The 20924-nt window shown below is 42.9% G+C and overlaps 1 protein-coding gene across 1 annotated transcript in view; it reads left to right on the top strand.

Moving 5' to 3' along the window:
* LOC146822211 (uncharacterized) overlaps positions 1-18802 on the top strand; it is a 154244-nt gene extending 135442 nt beyond the window's left edge. The window contains exon 6 of the mRNA XM_085613362.1: positions 18478-18802. Coding sequence (XP_085469488.1) covers positions 18478-18572 — 95 coding nt within the window. The 3' untranslated portion in view covers positions 18573-18802. The remainder of the gene's footprint in view (positions 1-18477) is intronic.
* Positions 18803-20924: the final 2122 nt, after the last annotated feature.

Here is a 20924-nt window from a genome sequence, read left to right as displayed (position 1 = left end):
AGTTTGTGTGGGTGGGAATAGATATTGCCACAGGAAGTTACTGCGTTTGAAACAGTAAGGACATGCGGTATGCCAGCTCATATTCCGTAGGAGTGTATGTTATTGAGAAGCAGATAACTGTTGTTAGAAAGCTGTGTGAATGTTGGTGTGATTGTGGGAGTTGGCGTCCTTTTAAGAAAGGACGCAAGATTGGTGGCTGTAAGCTTAGAAGCGCCGTGTAGTTGGACATTCTTGGATAGTAATGAATGACTGCCTTTGTGGGCGCACTATTCACCTGTGAGAAAAACTTTTGTATGCTCTTTAAGAAAGCAATATGTAAATGGAGTAAGCCACTGCTCGTGAATAAACGCGCTACCTCATATAATAACATTCAACATGACAAACAACATGTACACGTAGCAGACTCAATGACACTACATACTGTGGGAACCGTGGCTAGCCATGTATACAAACTAAACATGGCATAATGCAGGATGCGGGGAGAGATGAGAGCGAAGTATGTGCGAAGATGGCAAGTAATTCTCGATTATAAAAGTATACAAATGCAAAGTCTTGAGGGGATGTACCAGACAGACTTGAGTATGCAGAGCACAGACATATACATGTCAACATACACTGATGGTCTATTGAGCGAAGTGGACAGTGGACGCAACCATGATAGTACAGTCAGCAGGGAAGATTACGGAATGGTAGCGCGTACGTGCCTCGCCCCCCCAAATGTTTAGGGAAGTGGGCTGGCTCGTTGTACGCAAGGCTAGCATAGGGGTATGAATAAAAGGCATGTTTCTTTGGGTGTGGTTCTCTTCCGGATTGGCAAATGTGTCTGTCAGGTCTGCGCAGCTTACACCGCCACAAGGCTGACGCCGTGAGTGAAGGTGGCTGCGGGAATAATGCTCTCAGCCTGCTGGTACCCAGAAACCGTCATGGCCGCTGTGACGCATATATGCCCCACAGTTCACCTTTCGACACAGCTGTATGTGAAAGAGGGCTGACCACGTGCCGGCAGAAGGTCCTGATCCGAGGTCTGCGAGCACAGAAGGCTCCTGAGATTAACGCTGGCTACTGCGACCCAGGCACACAGAGCCCAGCCTGAGACCCAGGAGCGTGGAGTGCTCTGTATAATAGTAACACAGTAGTCCGACAGGTACCAACAGTGGAACCATGATTTGATACCATAGTGGACGATGTTAGAACTGTATCTGAGAGTGGAGATGAAGGTACTCCCTTCGACCAGCTGCAATCAACTCTGGGTCCCAACAGTGGAACGGTGTCTTGATCCCATAATGGACGATGTCCGATATTACCTGCTGCTGAGTTTTCAGAGAATTCCCTCCGTTGATGTGCATCACACTCTGTGCTTCTGTAGCTAACTGCTGTACAGGATTATTGGGCTTTGTTGACTGTAGTTGCTGGACTATAGCGTGGTACAGCAGGTCCGAACAATGAAACAGGGTCTTGATTCTATGATTGAGGATGTCAGAAGAAAAAGTCTGTGATGATTTCTGTGTACCCCCTCCAACCAGGTGCAATCAACTCTGGGTCCCAACAGTGGAACGGTGTCTTGATCCCAGAATGGACGATGTCCGATATTACCTGCTACTGAGTTTTCAGGGAACTCTCTCCGTTGAGGTGCATCAGACTCTGTGCTTCCGTAGCTAACTGCTGCACATGATTATTTGGGTTGGCTTACTGCACTCGGTGGAGCCCACCGCGGTACAACCAACTCTAGGTCCGAACAGTGGAACGGTGTCTTGATTAGGCCTGGGCGAAAATTTCGTTCCGTTCGCGGAAATTGCGATAATTTGACATTTTCGCGTTCCACGGAGAGCGCGAAAATGTCAAAATTTTCGCTTTCCGCAGCTTGGCGATAATTTGTTTCTTGCTCGCGCTGTAAATTAATACATTCTCACGCGCGCGCGATCGCCTTACCTGAATCCCTGCGTTCGCCGACAAGTTTTCTTGATCCGGTTGCGTTCTCCATGAGATGTTGGATTGTTTTTAGCCATTGCGACAGTTCGCGCCCGCAGTGACGTCATGCGTCGCGCGATCACGTCTTTCTTCTCGCGATCATGCACCGCGAGACAACTCAAAACAAGATGGCCGCGCCCGCACATGGGTAAGTTGGCGACCCGCAACCATGCAGAAAATCTCGCAAACATTCGGGAAAAAAAATTCTGCATCTTCGCGATATTTCCGCTTGTTTGCGATAATTTTAAACATTTTCGCGATAATTTGCGAAAGTGGATTTCGCAAATTCCGCCCACCCCTAGTCTTGATCCCACAATGGATGATGTTAGAACTGCATCTGCGTGTGGAGATGGAGGTACTCCCTTTGACCAGCTGCATCCAACTCTTACTCCCAACAGTCGAACGGTGTCTTGATGCCATAATGGATAATGTTAGAACTGTATCTTAGAGTGGAGATGAAGGTACTTCCTTTGACCAGGTGGAACCAACTCTAGATTGCAACGTTGTCTTGATTCCACAATGTAAGATGTCCGATATTACATTCTGCCTAATTTTTACAGAACTCCTTCCGTTGAGGTGCATTAGACTCTGTGCTTCTGTGGTTAACTGCTGCACATGATTATTAGGCATGGTGTATTGCAGTTGCTGGAGTACACAGCGAAACAGCATATTCGAAAGGTGAAACGAGGTCCTAATTCTATGATTGAGGATGTCAGAAGTTAAAGTGTGTGATGATTTTTGTGTATAGCTTCTGATGAGGCGCAACCAACTCTAGGTACCCACAGTGGAATGGTGTCTTGATCACACAATGGACGATGTTGAGGTGCATCAGATTCTATGCTTCTGTAGTTAGGTGCTGCACATGGTTATTGGGCTTAGTTGACTGGTATTGCTGCAATACACCGCGGTAGAGCAGGTCCAAACAGTGAAATGGGGTGTTAATTATATGATTGAGGATGTTAGATGTTACAGTTTGTGATGATTTCTGTGTAGCCCCTCCGATGAGGTGCAAGCAACACTAGGTCCCAACAGTGGAATGGTGTGTTGATCCCACAATGGATGATGTTAGAACTGTATCTGAGAGTGGAGATGGAGGTATTCCCTTCTACCAGCCGCAACCAACTCTAGGTTCCAAAAGTAGAACGGTGTGTTGACTCCGCAATGGACAATATTAGAACTGCATTTGAGAGTGGAGATGAAGGTACTCTCTTCGATCAGGTTCATGCAACTTTAGGTCCCAACTGTGGAATGGTGTCTTGATTCCACAATGGATGATGTCCGATATTACCTGCTGCTTGCTTTTTTCAGATGTTTGTGTGTTGAGGTGCATCACAGTCTGTGATTCCATAGCTAACTGCTGCACATGAATATTGGGCTTGGTTGACAGTAGTCGGTGGAGTATACTGTGGTACAGCAGGTGCAAACAGTGAAATGGGGTCTTGATTCTATGATTGAGGATGTCATAAGTTAAAGTCTGTGATGATTTTTGTTTACCCCCTCTGATCAGGTGCATTCAACTCCGTGCTTCCGAATCCAACGGTATGTGGCTGTGAGTTGTGAATGACCACTGGATTTGGTGTAGACTGCAGTTCGCAGGGTTCACAATTTAGATTGCGTGGTGATTGTTTAATTACAGAATCCAGTAGTTAAGTAACTGGATCGTCTATTGAAACATACACAATATTGTTTTAGTATACTTGCTTCAAGACGTTTTTTATATCAGTTATAGGTTCAGTAAAATGACCAAATTTATCTTGGAAGTCCAAAGGAACAGTGAATAGTGTAGACTGTGGAGAGATGAAATCCCAATTCGAATTGTTTTGATTTATTCATTGTAGAGTTCTCTGTAATTTATGTTTTATTTTCTAAAGAGGGAGTGAGAATAAATATTGATGGTTGTGTGTGTGAGAGTACTGCTTTTAATTAACAATGCAGACAGTGTTCACAATTCAGATCGAGTTGCTATTGTAGATGATGCAGTCCTGTAAGAGAAGAGATTGCTGTAGTGTGCTCTTTCTGCACCACTCATACGCATCATTGCAGGCTCTGCACAAGTTTTCTTTGCTTCGTGTATTGCAAACTGTATAGCTCAAGTCAATGCTATGTAACTGTGGGCCCTTGCTGAACGCTCTCTGTGGCCTATGCTGCAGACTTCAGTGTTCACATTTGACATTGAGTCAGTACTGTAGATGATGCAGTCCTGTAGGAAAAGACATTGCTCCAGTGTGCTCTGTCTGCACTACTCATACGCATCATTGCGGGCTCTGCACAAGTTTTTTTTGCTTCTTGTATTGCAAACCGTAGAGCTCAAGTCAATGCCACGTGGCTGTGGGCTCTTGCTGACTGCTCTCTCTGGCCTACACTGCAGACAGCAGTGTTCACAATTCAGATGGAGTCGCTATTGTAGATTAGGTAGTTCTGTAGGAAAAGACATTGCTCCAGTGTGCTCTGTCTGCAGCACTCATACACATCATTGTAGGCTCTGTACACGTTTTTTTTGCTTCGTGTATTGCAAACTGTAGAAGTCAAGTCAATGCCACGTGGCTGTGGGCCCTTGCTGAACGCTCTCTCTGGCCTATACTGCAGACTTCAGTGTCCACATTTGACATTGAGTCGGTATTGTAGATGATGCAGTCCTGTAGGAAAAGACATTGCTCCAGTGCGCTCTGTCTGCACCAGTGATATGCATCATTGCAGGATCTGCACACGTTTTTTACTTTGTGTATTGCAAACTGTAGAGCTCAAGTGAATGCCAGGTGGCTGTGGGCTCTTGCTGACTGCTCTCTCTGGCCTACACTGCAGACAGCAGTGTTCACAATTCAGATGGAGTCGCTATTGTAGATTAGGTAATTCTGTAGGACAAGACATTGCTCCAGTGTGCTCTGTCTGCAGCACTCATACGCATCATTGTAGGCTCTGTACATGTTTTTTTTGCTTCGTATATTGCAAACTGTAGAGGTCAAGTCAATGCCACGTGGGTGTGGGCCCTTGCTGAACGCTCTCTCTGGCCTATACTGCAGACTTCTGTGTCCACATTTGACATTGAGTCGGTATTATAGATGATGCAGTCCTGTAGGAAAAGATATTGCTCCAGTGCGCTCTGTCTGCACCACTCATATGCATCATTGCAAGCTCTGCACACATTTATTTTTAGTTTGTGTATTGCAAACTGTAGATCTTAAGTGAATGCCATGTGGCTGTGGGCCCCGTGTGACCGCTCAATGTGGCCTACACTGCAGACAGCAGTGTTCACAATTGAGATTGAGTCGCTATTGTAGAGGAGGTTGTCCTGTAGGAAAAGACATTGCTCCAGTGTGTACTGTCTGCCCCATGCATATGTATCATTGCAGGCTTTGCACACTCTCTTTTGTTGCTTAGCTGATGACAAACTGGGTAGGTGAAGTCACTTTACATATCTGTGGGTCCTTTGTGACCGCTCTCTATGGCCTACACTGCAGACAGCAGTGTTCATAATTCAGATTGAGTCGGTATTGCAGATGATGCAGTGTTGATGGCAACAGATATTGCTCCTAGTACGGCCTGTCTACAGCACGCATTGTCGGTGGCTGGGCACATGCTGAATGCTTTTGATGTGGTTATGTGAGAGCACTGGAACTGATGGAGCGTTTATGATATAATCTTTTTGTGTATTATTTCAGATCTATTGATTGTGTGTCAGTATACCACAAGCTGTTGTTCTTTTACGATGGAATTATTTCTATATTATTTCACATCTACTGTCCCTACCTTACTGCAGCATACATTATTGATTCTTTTAACATTGAATCTGTGTGTGTGATCCAATGATTACTGTTGTAGTTGATGCTAGCAGCAACCATTGCCTGAAGGCTGGTTTATACTTACCGGCCACACATCCAGCACAGACGTCACTGGATATCTCACCATGGTAATAAAAAGGAGTCGAGTGTACGTGCCCATATCCACTTCCACTATCTGTATGTGCATCAATCTACGGAGGATTCGGGGGGGTTTCGAGAGGCTTCTCCCCCCCGAGAATATTTTGAAAAAAGAGTGGACAAATGGTGCATTTTTAAGCAAATTTGAGGAAGCAGGAAGGTTAATAAAGCAATAGAATCTAAATATTTATCATTTAAGAAATTGCCAATTTTTATGAGCTATAGAGGACAATCTTTGCGTATATTGATGTTTTCACTTACCCATATTAACTTTTGAACACACTGATGCACTTGTATTGGTTTTAACTATACAATAAATACATTAATTGACTGTGCAGTGCTGTACATCAATATGATGACACTATTTCCTTAAATTAATTTTCTGTTTTCATGCAAGAAACGTTATTTTAAAAAAAAGGGCAGAAAATATGAATGCATTTGAAGTGTTACTCTGTGTCATAAATGCCTGCATGCAACGGCAAAGGCTTCCCATGTTATTGTTTCCCAAAATTCTCGGTAGAAAAGCCATCCCATGTCATCAACAGAGGCTCCCAAGTTATCAGGTATGAACAGATTAACCAACCCTGATAAACGGAAGTGGCTGCCAGGGTGTTCATGCAATGGATTCACCTGCACTAATGGACTCCGTGGATCTGCCTTGGGATGGACATCAAGCCACTAGGCTGGTTCTTGCATTATATACACCTACTGCAGTGGGCACCAGCAAGAAGCCATTAAATACGACAGATCTCATGCGCGGCGATGACCAGGCTCTTAACATCATGCACATTTGCAGCAGAAAAAAACAGTGATCAGTAATACGTTACACCAAACCTCATACACCGAGAGGATATATAAGACAGACTTCTGGTCACTAGAGTGACTTTCAGCATCATTTACAACAGCATGGAGCAATAATGGGTTAAACCAGACCTCATGCCAAGCAAGACTTGAGGGGAGGTGATGGGTTCAGTCAGCAAGGCCGGTTCTAGACATCATCATGCACAGCACACTTCCTAGAACAGGCAGGGATGAGTTAAATTATTAGACCTAATGTGCTGTGAGGACTCTTTAAGAGGGTTTCAGGGTGCTAGGCTGCACACATCAGCATGCACAGCAGCGTGTACCAAGGAGCAACGGTGGCTTAAAGCAGATATAATGTGCTCCCAGGACTGTAAAATGGCCTTCAGGTCCCTGGATTGGTGGACAGCAGCGGGCACCAGGGACCCACAATGGGTTAAACCAGGTCTGAGGACATGCTGCAAGGCGCTTTACTAGTTTACAGAGGACTTCAAGGTGTCATGCTGGAGCTTAGCATCATGCACACACAGCAGCAAAGGGTTAAACAACACCTGATGGTCTGTTCCTGCCCTGACTAATCTGCTCACCACACTCTGAAGCTGGAGGGCACTGGGGGAGGGAGAATAGAGTGGGGTGGGGGGGTCTCTTTTCACAGTAGCATAGACTGGACTGGCTCTCAGGGTGACAAATGAGGTCGGACCCCTATGTTTTTGATTAATTTGTTGCGAAGTCAGACTTTTATTTTTGTGTTTTTGTTTGTGAACAAGCTTCTTTGAGGAAAAGTGGTTACAACCCCTACGCTACATACGCATACGTAACCAACGTGTATCATATGAAACCATTACATTTCTTTTATAGTGCCTTCCTACCCTTGAATGTGCCTGTAACATCGGCGCACCAAAGATAAATAGGAGAGTGCTTAGTGCTGCAAACCACAGAAAATAAAAGCAGGTTATGAACCACACTATACACATCAAATCGCATTTTAAAATGCACACCATTTAAAACGAGAAGTGCATCATCACAGCACAGCGTTAACAAATACAACCTCCTCGAGACAAGACCTCTTGAGGGTGTCAGTTCACTGAGTCGCATGGGTTGCAGCTCAGATCTATGGACAAACATACTTTGGCCTTGATTAGTCAGCCTTAGCCTCACCCCATTAATTTAGCAGCCCCCACGCTCACACTATCAAACCCTACACAATTAGAGAAATTGTGCATCAGTGAATTATTTGTACATGTTCTCTTGGTCACCTGCTCAGGGCATCCACATAGATAAATGGACAGGGACAGCGAGATCTTAATAGCAGAGACACATCAAAACATATACCTGCAGAGAAGCACCCGATAAAATGCAATGATTTTCGCATGTTACAGTCTTATCACGGGTAAATGTCGGCCAGCGCTCCTAAAGCTTTCCTGCCATCAGATGCCCAGAAAAATTCATAGTGGGCCATTCAATGGTGCAGATCAGGTTGTAATTGGATTAGCTCCTGCACTGCAAGAAGCAAAAGATTTCACTGACGCGCGGTGTTTAGAGGTTTCTGTCGAGACTACTTCACGTGGTAAATAATGTATTACTTCATCCATCAGTCACACACTCAGTCGATTATATATATATATATATATATATATATCAAAAACCGCAATGGTAGCAAACCGCTACCGTTAGCCCTCCCCCTACTCACTTGTGATGGTGGTCCGCAGCGAGGTGGCAAACCTCTACGTATTCCGACAACGCTGTAATTCCTCCTTTCCTGAATCCCCAGCAACCACGGACACCAATTGAGCTTCAATCCGGTCTTTTTAATGAGAGCAAATAGGCAAACAATACTCTACGCGTTTCGGGATCACACTCCCTTGATCACGAGTAAGGCAAAGTAAACCAGGAAGTGCAATAAATAGTCATGTGATTCTTTTGATAAACAAAGAAAACAGACTCTTAGGCTACTCGTTACTTCACGAGGCCATTTTTTTCTTGAAAGCAACTTTAACAAAGTTCCGACAAAATTGCATTTCGTGGGACTGAGTAACACGTTTGATGTGATCTGAACATTCATTGCATTATATACTAATAAGTGACTATTCCCATTCATTTAAATCATGAATATATGCATTTCATCAAATTCCGATTCACTCGTAATTATTTCAAACCATTGTCCACTCCAGCCCAAGTGGGCATTGTATACAATGTCCAAATTAATTATTTGAACGAAAATTATTTTAACTTGACATTTAAATCGCATATATGCATCTTCAGTCAACACTTCTTGCCCCAGTGAGTGAATCGGAATTTGATGAAATGCATATATTCATGATTTAAATGAATGGGAATAGTCACTTATTAGTATATAATGCAATGAATGTTCAGATCACATCAAACGTGTTACTCAGTCCCACGAAATGCAATTTTGTCGGAACTTTGTTAAAGTTGCTTTCAAGAAAAAAATGGCCTCGTGAAGTAACGAGTAGCCTAAGAGTCTGTTTTCTTTGTTTATCAAAAGAATCACATGACTATTTATTGCACTTCCTGGTTTACTTTGCCTTACTCGTGATCAAGGGAGTGTGATCCCGAAACGCGTAGAGTATTGTTTGCCTATTTGCTCTCATTAAAAAGACTGGATTGAAGCTCAATTGGTGTCCGTGGTTGCTGGGGATTCAGGAAAGGAGGAATTACAGCGTTGTCGGAATACGTAGAGGTTTGCCACCTCGCTGCGGACCACCATCACAAGTGAGTAGGGGGAGGGCTAACGGTAGCGGTTTGCTACCATTGCGGTTTTTGATATTATTAAACCCCCTACCCGCGCATTTTCTTTCACTGAGGATGATCTAAGCAGAAGCGGGATTGAACGTTTAATCACAGTTCAGGATGGTTCCCTTCTAGCCTTTGTCATACCGGAGCGGTGTTGTCACTAATGCGCCGATGGGTCAAAAAGTCAAGGTGAAAGCCAACAGACTTTTGGAGCGATAAACGGTCACGCTAAGTAGCGTTCTAATTGGAAGAGCAAGCAATGGCAACAATAAGGAACAATAAACGCGCAGAAGCTGCGGACAGGATGTTCGAGAATGCTGTAACTGTGGAGACAGCTGAAAATGGATCATCAACTAACAAAGACAGACCAATATCCAATAAACGACAATTATGGGACCAACTGTGGAAGGCATTAAAAACGGAGCAGAATAAATGGTGGGAAGCCACCACCCTACAAAAATATATTGATGTAGGTAGAGTACCCAGAGGGTTACGGATCTTTATCACACCTACTTTCAGTGATCCGGACCCTGAACTAGTGAATGACTGGGCAATTAATAACCACAACTGCTCAACAAACATGTTAACATTATTGGTGAAATATGCCAAGAAGGATTGTGAGAGACTGGGAGACGTCATTGATAACTTAACGGAACAGATCAAAGCGCTCTGTGAGCAAGAAGAATTCAAGAAAGAAATGGACAAAATGGAAAGAAATCTAGAAAGAATTGAGAGTGACATCAAAGTGAAAAAACAGAGAAAGTTTCAAAGAGATTTGGTGGATTATCAAAAAGGGCAAATCCTAACCTTTGCAAAAAAGTACGACCAACTTCGAAAAAATCCCCCTGTTGAAATGCCAACAACGGACAATACTACCAGAGATACTATTCCACAAGAAGAACCTACAGACACTGAACCCCAGACTGACGGAAGTATTGCCAGCAGCAGTGAAGTTTCGAACATCTCTAACTTCGATGGGGTAAAAACAAGCATTTTAACAGAATTCAACATGATGGCCAAGGGGAGACAAACCAACAACAAACAAGGAAGTACACGAGGTCGTGGAAGAGGAGGCAGAGGCGCAAGAAGAGGAAACAAGTCAACACGCAAAGACAATATGAGCCCAGTGGGAAGTCGTACAAGGGGCCAAAGCAAGATGAAGTAATGGATAAGAAAACGGTAATCAATTTATCTGACAGAGTGCTTAGTGATTTTGAGATAGAACTACTTGCCCTTGGACTTACTTTTTGTCCATCAAATGACTTTAATTACACGCAAAGCCGAATAGATCTTTTCCATTTCACTAGGAAATTACGCATTAAAAAATGGTTTGCAACTAAGGTGGAAACTCAAGTAGAAAGCATGAATGTTGAACCAAGCGCTGTAAGTATTAATGATGCCGAGTTACTTCATACAGCCAATGTATTGGCAGGCTTAGCAACAAACAATGATAATCCTTTTATTGATTTTGAGAATGAAAATGTCATCCTTAATTTAAATGCAAAAAATCCATTTAAACCTAAGTCCATCTTTTTGCCACAAATTAAGAACGATGCAATTGAAGTATTTGAGAAAGGAGTAACTCAGGAGTTAATGAAACTTTCAAAGAGAAAATGGCATGGATGGATGAATGTTACATCAGCACAAAGAGAGGCTATCAATAATTTGAAAAATGATAACTCTATAGTTATCAAAAAATCAGACAAAGGGGGCAACGTGGTTGTTCAATCACGAAGGAAATATATTAATGAGGGCTTGCAACAACTAGCTGACAGTGAGAAATATCAAAGGAGTAATAGGATGGAGTACGAACATTCCATAAGACTGTTTCAAACAAGCTTAGACAAATGGAAGAAAGATGGGGTACTAGAGAAAAATGAGTATGATTTTTTGACATGCAGATATCCCAAATTACCAGCTCTAAACCTTTTACCAAAGATCCATAAGAACCCAACAGACCCCCCAGGTAGACCGATTGTTTCTTCCAGAGGTAGCTGTATGGAAAACACTTCCAAATATGTCGACTTTTTTTTGCAACCCTTTGTCACTAAGCTCCCATCGTACATAAAGGACACAGGTCATTTTTTGAAAGTAATAGAGAATTTGGAGTGGAAGAGAGAATTTTCGCTCCTATCTTTAGATGTTGCAAGTCTCTACACTTGTATACCACATGAGTTGGGACTTGCAGCATGTAAACATTATCTTAGTGAGAGATCCATCTCATACCTCAGGCACACTCAGATGCTTATTGAAATGATGACTTCCTGTCTAACACAAAACTTCTTCACTTTTGATGGCAAAATTTACAAACAATCTCTCGGTACTTCAATGGGGACTTGCTTTGCTCCTTGCTTTGCTTGTCTCTATTTGGGGTACTGGGAGGAAAAGGTTGTTAAAGAACATGATGTTTCTAAAAATAAGATAGTTAAGTGGGTGAGGTACATCGACGACATCCTGTGTATCTGGAATGGCAGTGAGACCGAAGCAAATCTGTTTGTAGAAAGCCTTAATGACAACATCTACAATCTTCAGTTCACAAGCCAATGGTCACAGAGTACCATTGAGTTTCTTGATCTTTCCCTTACTATCCAAAATGACAAATTAAAAAGCTGCCTTTTTAGGAAGAAAACTGCTGGAAACAGCCTTTTGCACGCACGCAGCTGTCACCCAAAACCTCTGCTAGACAGTATCCCTTTGGGAGAACTCTTGCGAGCCAAGCGCAATTGCAGCTCCCCGGAGGATTACGAAAAGGAAGAAGGAGTGATGACTCTGAGATTTCTGGAAAGAGGTTATTCAAAGACTGTTGTGAACAGAGCAAAGATAGAAGTAGCTAAAAGATCAAGGGTAACATTACTAACTGAAAAAGAAATAAAAGATGATGAGACAGAGAAAATAAGGTTCATTACCTCCTTTAATAATCAAGCCAGTGATTTGCGCAAGAGCCTCAACACTTTTTGGCCAGTGTTACACACTGACAGTGACCTTTCAAAAAGTGTGGAATTGTTTCCACAAGTCACATATAGAAAGGCGAAATCATTAAAGGACACACTGTGCAGAACTATTGAACCTACACAGATCAACATCCTAGGAGTACAAGGCTTTTACACATGCAGAAAGTGTAAGGCGTGCAAACATAGCAAAAACTGCAAGGAATGCATCCTTTCTCCAAACAACAAGCCCCACAAGATTTTAAAACATACATCATGCAACACAGATTATGCCGTCTATGCCCTGTTTTGTCCTTGTAAAAAAGCCTATATCGGCAGCACCATACATAAGGCTAAAATTAGAATTTTAGAACACCTTCGCGCCATCAAGCATGGCGATAAACAATACCCTGTTGCACGACACTTCCTGAGTCATCATAATCAAAACAGTGATTTACTGAGTTTTTGTGTCCTTGACACAATAAAGATGAATGAGAGAGGAGGAAATAGAGTACAGGACCTCAGACGATTGGAGTCAAAACTAATAATCCAGTATGGTACTTTGGCCCCGATAGGTCATAACTGTGACGAAGAGTTAGCGGTACACTTAGGATGAATTTGAACATGTTTATGTTGAATCTTCACAGGCCAGCATTTTTGAAACGAGAGTCAGCAACTCGTGTATAAATGCTATTGCAAAAAATGTTTTTATGAATTTTAAATTGCAAAGTTTCAGGAAGTATAGTCTTACTTCATTTGTTTTGATCAATTGTTTATTGATTTATTTGTTTTTTCTTGTAGATGCAAAATTTGATCTATTCTGGTGACATATGGAAGATTGAGTATCTCTGATAAGCCCACTGGGGCAAGAAGTGTTGACTGAAGATGCATATATGCGATTTAAATGTCAAGTTAAAATAATTTTCGTTCAAATAATTAATTTGGACATTGTATACAATGCCCACTTGGGCTGGAGTGGACAATGGTTTGAAATAATTACGAGTGAATCGGAATTTGATGAAATGCATATATTCATGATTTAAATGAATGGGAATAGTCACTTATTAGTATATAATGCAATGAATGTTCAGATCACATCAAACGTGTTACTCAGTCCCACGAAATGCAATTTTGTCGGAACTTTGTTAAAGTTGCTTTCAAGAAAAAAATGGCCTCGTGAAGTAACGAGTAGCCTAAGAGTCTGTTTTCTTTGTTTATCAAAAGAATCACATGACTATTTATTGCACTTCCTGGTTTACTTTGCCTTACTCGTGATCAAGGGAGTGTGATCCCGAAACGCGTAGAGTATTGTTTGCCTATTTGCTCTCATTAAAAAGACCGGATTGAAGCTCAATTGGTGTCCGTGGTTGCTGGGGATTCAGGAAAGGAGGAATTACAGCGTTGTCGGAATATATATATATATATATATATATATATATATTCACTTAAAAAACCATAGGTTTCACACATGTTATAGTTAGCTGGACATTTCCCTCGTAAAAAACCAATGAAATTCCCCCGTTATAGTTAGTGCAGGCAACTATAACTCACGCGACCGCAATCCTCTGCTGATGACGTCACATATTACATCACTGTATTTAGACACCTATTTACCCATGTCTTCTTCCATTAATCTTTAGCTATACATATATTACAAATATTTATTTTTCAGAAAGACACATACGTAATCAGTGATATAATATCGGACGTCATCAGCAGAGGATTGCGGTCGCGTGAGTTATAGTTGCCTGCACTAACTATAACGGGGGAATTTCATTGGTTTTTTACGAGGGAAATGTCCAGCTAACTATAACGTGTAAAACCTATGGTTTTTTAAGTGAATTTGCAAGGTTTTTTAAATGCTAATTCCTAACTATAACGTGTGTGAAACCTATAGTTTTTTAAGTGAATTTCTACGTTTTTTTAAATGCTAAGTTATGTGTTTATTAATATTTTATTTTTTTCAGGTTTTTCACCGTGCGCGCACCGTGCGTGCACCGTGCGCTTCCCGCACCATGCGCGTGCTGTGGGCACTCGGTGCGCTTCACGCACCGAGCGCCCACGAACCGTTGTGCGTGACGTGCGCGCACCGTGCGCGCTCCGTGCGCGCACCCCGCGCATTTTAGACAAAAAAATAAATGTTTTTTTCACCCTTGTGGGTCCTTCAGTGACCCCCTGACAAAGGCTAGGGGGTCAGGAACTGTCCACCCTGCCCCCTTTTCACGTTCTCCACCTTTGTTTTTCACTGCCTCAGACTGCGAGAGACAAAATGGCGGCCGCCACTTCCTGATTTCGACCGATTCGAATGTTTACTGACATCTAACAACCGATCAGAATTGCGCTCACGCACGGCAGGGTGCGCGCATATAGATATTGATATGGTTTTAAATGCTATTTTCTCAGGAAATACTGAACAGATTTACACGAGACCTTCAAAAGGCACTTCCTTGACCGTATGGCTACCTCTCTGCCAAATTTCACGTAATTCTGTTCAGCTGTTCGGGCTGTACCTTCGACTAAAGGTCCTATGGAAAAATGCATGGGGAAAACGCGTTTTGGGACCCCCCTTTTTTCTCGGCCCCCCGCTTGACACAGCTACAGCCCGAACGGCTGAACAGAGTTACTTGAAATTTGGCAGAGAGTCTACAGGTCAAGGAAGTGGCTTTTGTAAGTCTGGTGTAAATCTGTTCAGTAGTTCCTGAGAAAATATCATTTAAATCAATATATATATCTGTGGCAGCTTATGGTGCGCTTACCGTGCGCTTACGGTAAGCTTACCGTACGCGTACGGTGCCGTGCGCGAGTGCGATTCTGATTGGCTGTTAGATCTTAGTAAACATTCAAATCGGTCGAAACCAGGAAGCGGCGACCGCCATTTTCTCTCTCACACTGTGAGGGGGGAGGAAAAACAAAGGGTGAAAACATATAAAGACGCAGGTTTGACAGCTCCCAACCACCTAGCCTTGATTATGGTGTCCCTAAAGAACCCCCAAGGCAAAAAATTTAATTTATTTTTTTTTCGAAAAAACGCCGTTTACGCTTAAAAATTAATAATAAAAAAAACAGTATCCACACTTTCCCACCCCCATGTGCAAAAGGTGCCCGCAGGGCACCTTTAGTGCTTGGCATATATTGTGTAAAGAACTTTTAATTGATTACCTTTCATAACGAAGCGCATAATATGTCCTCCGTGAGCGGACGGTGCGCGAAGCGCATCGTGCGTACATTGCCCATCCAGCGTAAAGTGGGCACGCGGTGCGCGCACGGAACGAACTGCGTTAAGTGGGCGCGCACGCCGCGAACGGCGTAAAGTAACTTAGCATTTAAAAAACCGTACAAATTCACTGAAAAAACCATAGGTTTCACACACGTTATAGTTAGGAATTAGCATTTAAAAAACCTTGCAAATTCAGTGAAAAAACCATAGGTTTCACACATGCTATAGTTAGCTGGAGATTTTACTCATAAAAAACCAATGAAATTCCCCCGTTATAGTTAGTGCAGGCAACTATAACTCACGCGACCGCAATCCTCTGCTGATGACATATGTGTCTTTATGAAAAAAAAATATTTGTAATATATGTATAGCTAAAATTTAATGGAAGAAGACATGGGCAAATAAGTGTCTAAATACAGTATTAGCATCAGCAGAGGATTGCGGTCGCGTGAGTTATAGTTGCCTGCACTAACTATAACGGGGGAATTTCATTGGTTTTTTATGAGTAAAATCTCCAGCTAACTATAGCATGTGTGAAACCTATGGTTTTTTCACTGAATATATATATATATATCCAATACGAGGATTCTAATGATTAATACAGCAGTATTGTGGCAAACATTCGTGCACTGTTGTGCATCTGTTTTCTTAATAACTGAATCAGTCGAAGACAACTGAGGAACCAGATGTAACATCATCGGTCGTCTTCATCAAGAATGATGTGCGCAAATAGTGCTGTCAGATCCTTATTACAGTAAGGGCTCCTACTGGCTCGTACTGGCTTTAAGTCGGTGCCTAAATTATTTGTCACATACAACAAACAGAGCCAAGAGTTTTGGGTGTGACTGTAAACAGACTCAAATAAATGCTTCTGTGGGTGTTAAACAAATAAAAACTTCCTGGGTGTTCAGTGCTTTGTTGTGTGGCATTTAGCTTATGTGTGTGTCCGGGACATCTGGTGCGATGACAAGTCAAATGTAAATGGCTGTCAATGAAGGACATGAAACATTTTTAGCATTTTGTGAGTTGTTGCAGCAAATTGATCCTACTGTGAAAAGCAGTATATCTATCATGCTTAGAACCAGCGGTGGTCGGAATGCTTGAGGGAGGGGGGGGTCGCAGGTGGGGAATAAAACAATCAGTGGCGGCCGGCATGCTGGAGGGAGGGAGAGAGGTCGCGGGTGGGGAATAAAACAATTAAAATAAAACTTACCTGAGTGCCGGGTACCGCATTGCCTCAGCTCCTGGCCGGTCACGCTGTACTGGTGAAGGAAGTAGCCAGCAGGCAGCTTCCCTCCCCTACGCAAGCCAATCGCATTGATGCAATGGCAGCGTTGTGATTGGTAGGCGCAGCGGGAGAGCGGCCCAGCAGGGAAATTTCCTCTGCATAGAGAAAAAGGGCGAGTGGGCGGGGTTGCGTGAGGGCGGGGGGAGTGGCTTACCCACTGTTGTGGGTACTGACTGTGTGGTCGGCCCTGGAGCCGACCTAACAGTCAGTACCCACAACAGTGGGCAAGCCACTCCCCCCTGCCCTCGAGCAGGACCGCCCACCCGCCCCCCCCCCAACTAGGCACAGAGGCACTTCTGCTTTCTCGCAATGCGAGTAGGCAGAAACATAAATGGTAGTTTTTACCGTTTATGTTTCTGCCTTCTTGCACCGCGAGAAAGCAGTGGGGCGACGCCCCCATGCCCCAGTGGGGGAGCCGCCACTGCCCACTGGCCTGTTGTTAATTAATGGTAAACGTGGGCTAGGCGTGATCAATTTTCAGCTGGCATCAACCGCGTTGTCGGCCCACCTTGGCACCTCTGCTCCGGATGCCTTTGAGCAGGATCCTCATGGTGCAGTGGGGTGATGTATGATGTAGGGCATTGGTTGAAGGATGTGGAGGGGCGGTCAGACCTTTTCATCCCCCAACAATGCAAAAAATGGCGGGCTCCTTCACCCAAGCCTCACAGCCCTAGATCTTGAGTGAGCAAGGAGAATGCAACACTCCTACCATCACCTATCCAGTTGCTCGACCCAATAGTCGGAGGCTCACAGAGGGCGCAAATGAATCAGATAGGTAGCCTGTAGTCCTCAGGATCCCACCTTGGCTCCAGAGCAGTGTCGGGAGAGGCAGCAGAGTCCCGTTCTGGGAGCAAGGAAACCGGTGCTATTAGAGGACCAGGCTGCGATCCATACTAGAGGTAACGTAGGCAAAAGCATCACCTTCATCATGGGGCAAACAGAGTACGGCTAAACAGTGATATTTTCAAATCGTGATGCCTAGTCCGGGAGCCTCTTACAGACTCTCCCATCCGGCGGTCATCTTTACAGTGATCATCTATTGAGTTTACACTGTAAAGCTTGCCTTTGCTGCATAAACTGTACATCTACTCTCTTTTTCACTCTAAAGATAATCTATTGAGTTTACACTGCAAAGCTTGCCTCTGCATATATTATAAGGCTGCTCCCTTTACACTCCAATGATAATCTTTTGAATTTACACTGTAAAGCTTGCATTTGATGTATACACTTTACAGTTGCTCAATGTTCTTTACACTCTAAAGCTGATCTCTAACATTTACACTGTAAATCTCACACCGTAAAGCTGTTTTATGTTCTCTATACTCTAACCTGATCTATGGAGTCGCCATTGAAAAGCACACCTATGTTGTGTGCAGCAGGACACAACTCTTTTTTTACACCCTGAAGTAGACCTTTCCTGTTTACAGTACAATATGTTGCTTTCACCGTAAAGCTCCTCTCCGTTGCTCTATGATGTATGATGAAGTTGGGAGGTCTTGGATAAAATATTGTACTTTTCTATTCTTGTGCACCTCAGAAATGATGATCGCAGTACTTATTTCACATCTGCTCTCTTTGACTCAGTCTTTCTGTTTCTGTTTGTAGGACTTCGAATCCCTGATGATGACCTCAGTGAAAGGATGTCTGATAACTATCAGCAAGAGACAGTTTGTGCTGACACTGACATAAAGATGCCATGATAAGATCAACATACATTGACTATTACCACAAAGTAACTGGAAGTCAAGGGGTACACCTGGACGGGTTTGTCAAGACTGTGGAAATGGGCCAGTTAGAAATAATTCCTTGTTTATTTTTCATTTTACTCTAAAACCCCACACAGCCCTTGTCCAATCATAAGTAAGCAACTGTTTTCACTTCAGCCTCACAATGGAAAACATGTTTCAAATTAAACTTGCTCCCTGCTCCATCCTGTCTCTGTTTTATTCCATTTCTTGAAAAAACAAACTCAACTTGTTTGAATATGTAACCTTTTTAATAAAATGCTACATAGAAACCAGTTGCAAGAAAGAATGCCAATACAAGGTCACCTTAAATGTAGTTTAACCACATGGGACTGATTATGTTTTCTAATTACTTTGGAAATCAAATGTTTACACAAGAACAGCTCATCCCTGAATAGCACATGCATAAATGAATATACTAAAAAAACAAATAGATTATTATTTTCTCTCTCTCTCTCTCTCTCTTTCTCTCTCTCTCTCTCTCTCTTTCTCTCTCTCATTCCATATCAAAATTACAGCTCTACAAATATGACACCTCCTGAAATACATAGAGCATATCCAAATCATTATAACAAGTGATACACAAAGCCAAGGCCATGCAAATTGTAAATCTTGCTTTAAATTAACATGAATTAACACAATACTAGGATTCCAAAGAAACGATAAAAAAAACATGAGTTCCTTAGCCCAAACACCTGGGGACATGTTGAAAGAATAGTCCCAGAGAGCTGATGCTTTTACATTTACATGATCAATGAAAGATGATGCAGGTTATTATATTGATGCTTATGTGAAAAGCTTTCATATTTCAGTTTCATTTAAAACAGAGGATTTCAAATTGTGGAACCTGCCTCTGTGCAGAGGGGGACAGATAGGGAAGGAGGGAAGGTGAGTCCAACAATTGACACGCTATTTTCAGCTGCGGCAGGCATGCCAGCCCAACTGACAGTGCACATACCAAAACAGGCTTGATGCACACAAAGATAGTGGTCAGTATGCACTCATATTTGGGCAGCAGCACTGCAAGCTTCAATCACTTAACAGGGGCAGCAGGAGAGAAGGGTTCCTTCACACATATAACAAGTACAACTTGAACAGCTGCAGTTAAAGCTTCCCTCAAATGTAGCACAAGTATAACCCAGGCAGCAGGAGTGTTAAATCCATCACACAAAAAACAAGTGCAGCATTGAAGCACCTGCACTGTAAACTTCCTTCACTCTCCATTGTCTCTCACACATGCACAGGCACACACACATTCACACCATATCATACAAACAGTAATGTAAACTTCCTTTATACTCAGAACCGATACAAGAGAAGAAACAAAAGTGTAAATGCGCCCCCTACACATGAGCAAAGCACGGGGCAGCAGCAGAAGTATAGTCTCTCCCATGCAGAGATATGCCCCAACATCTTCCCACAGGATTCTCAAGAGAAGTCAAAGGCAGATATCTCGCTGATCAGGCTCTAGTCCACACCTGAAATACCACCCTAAAGAAAGAGTGGACTGTCCCTTGCGCCACTTACGTGAAGACCATATTGGGCCTTGGTCCCATTGCTCCTTTAAAAAATTTTTTTTTTAGAGGGGAAGACCTACTCACCAACACAACATTGTTAATTTTATTCATATTGTAAATTTCCTACTTCCACTGCCGTACGGCTAGCATTCTAGCAACAATCAGTGTTCAATTCTCACTAAATTGGTGGGGCATGACCAAATCAGTTTGAACTGTAGAGGGGCTGGATACAGAAAGGTTTGAAGACCAATGAACAAAAATGCTCTGAGCAACAACTGACTGATCAGAGGCTCCATTGCAGCTTCAACTTGAATCTCCTTTACTGAATTCTAACAGCAAAGTAACACAAAACATCACCCCACATGAATGAAAAGGAAGAATACATAAAGTAACAAGCATATAAGGTCAGGGTGACACTCCTGTTATGGTCCTCACAATGTCATAACCAATTAGAGGACACAGTCACATATAACTATATCTGCACCGCAGCAAAACTCCGTGTTAGACCAGTCAGCCTTGGGGTGGTCTTTCACAACTTTTTGCCTTCCCTCCTCCATTTTTCTGGCCTTGTTGTTGCTGGCTCTAGGACTCATTGCACTTTACCACTTCTAATCGGTGCTAAAGTCTCTCTCCCCTAAACATGGTACCATTGGCTTAACCCCCATTGGCATATTTAATGTACTTATAACTCCCTACTAATGTGCACTGCATATGCCCAGGGCCTGTAATTTGAATGCCACGGGTGGGCCAGCAGCATTCATTGTGCTACCCACCTAAGTAGATGTCTAAC

Source organism: Triturus cristatus, chromosome 6, assembly GCF_964204655.1.
Source record: "Triturus cristatus chromosome 6, aTriCri1.1, whole genome shotgun sequence".
Classification (NCBI taxonomy): Eukaryota; Metazoa; Chordata; class Amphibia; order Caudata; family Salamandridae; genus Triturus; species Triturus cristatus.
This window is presented reverse-complemented; position numbering and strand designations above follow the sequence as displayed.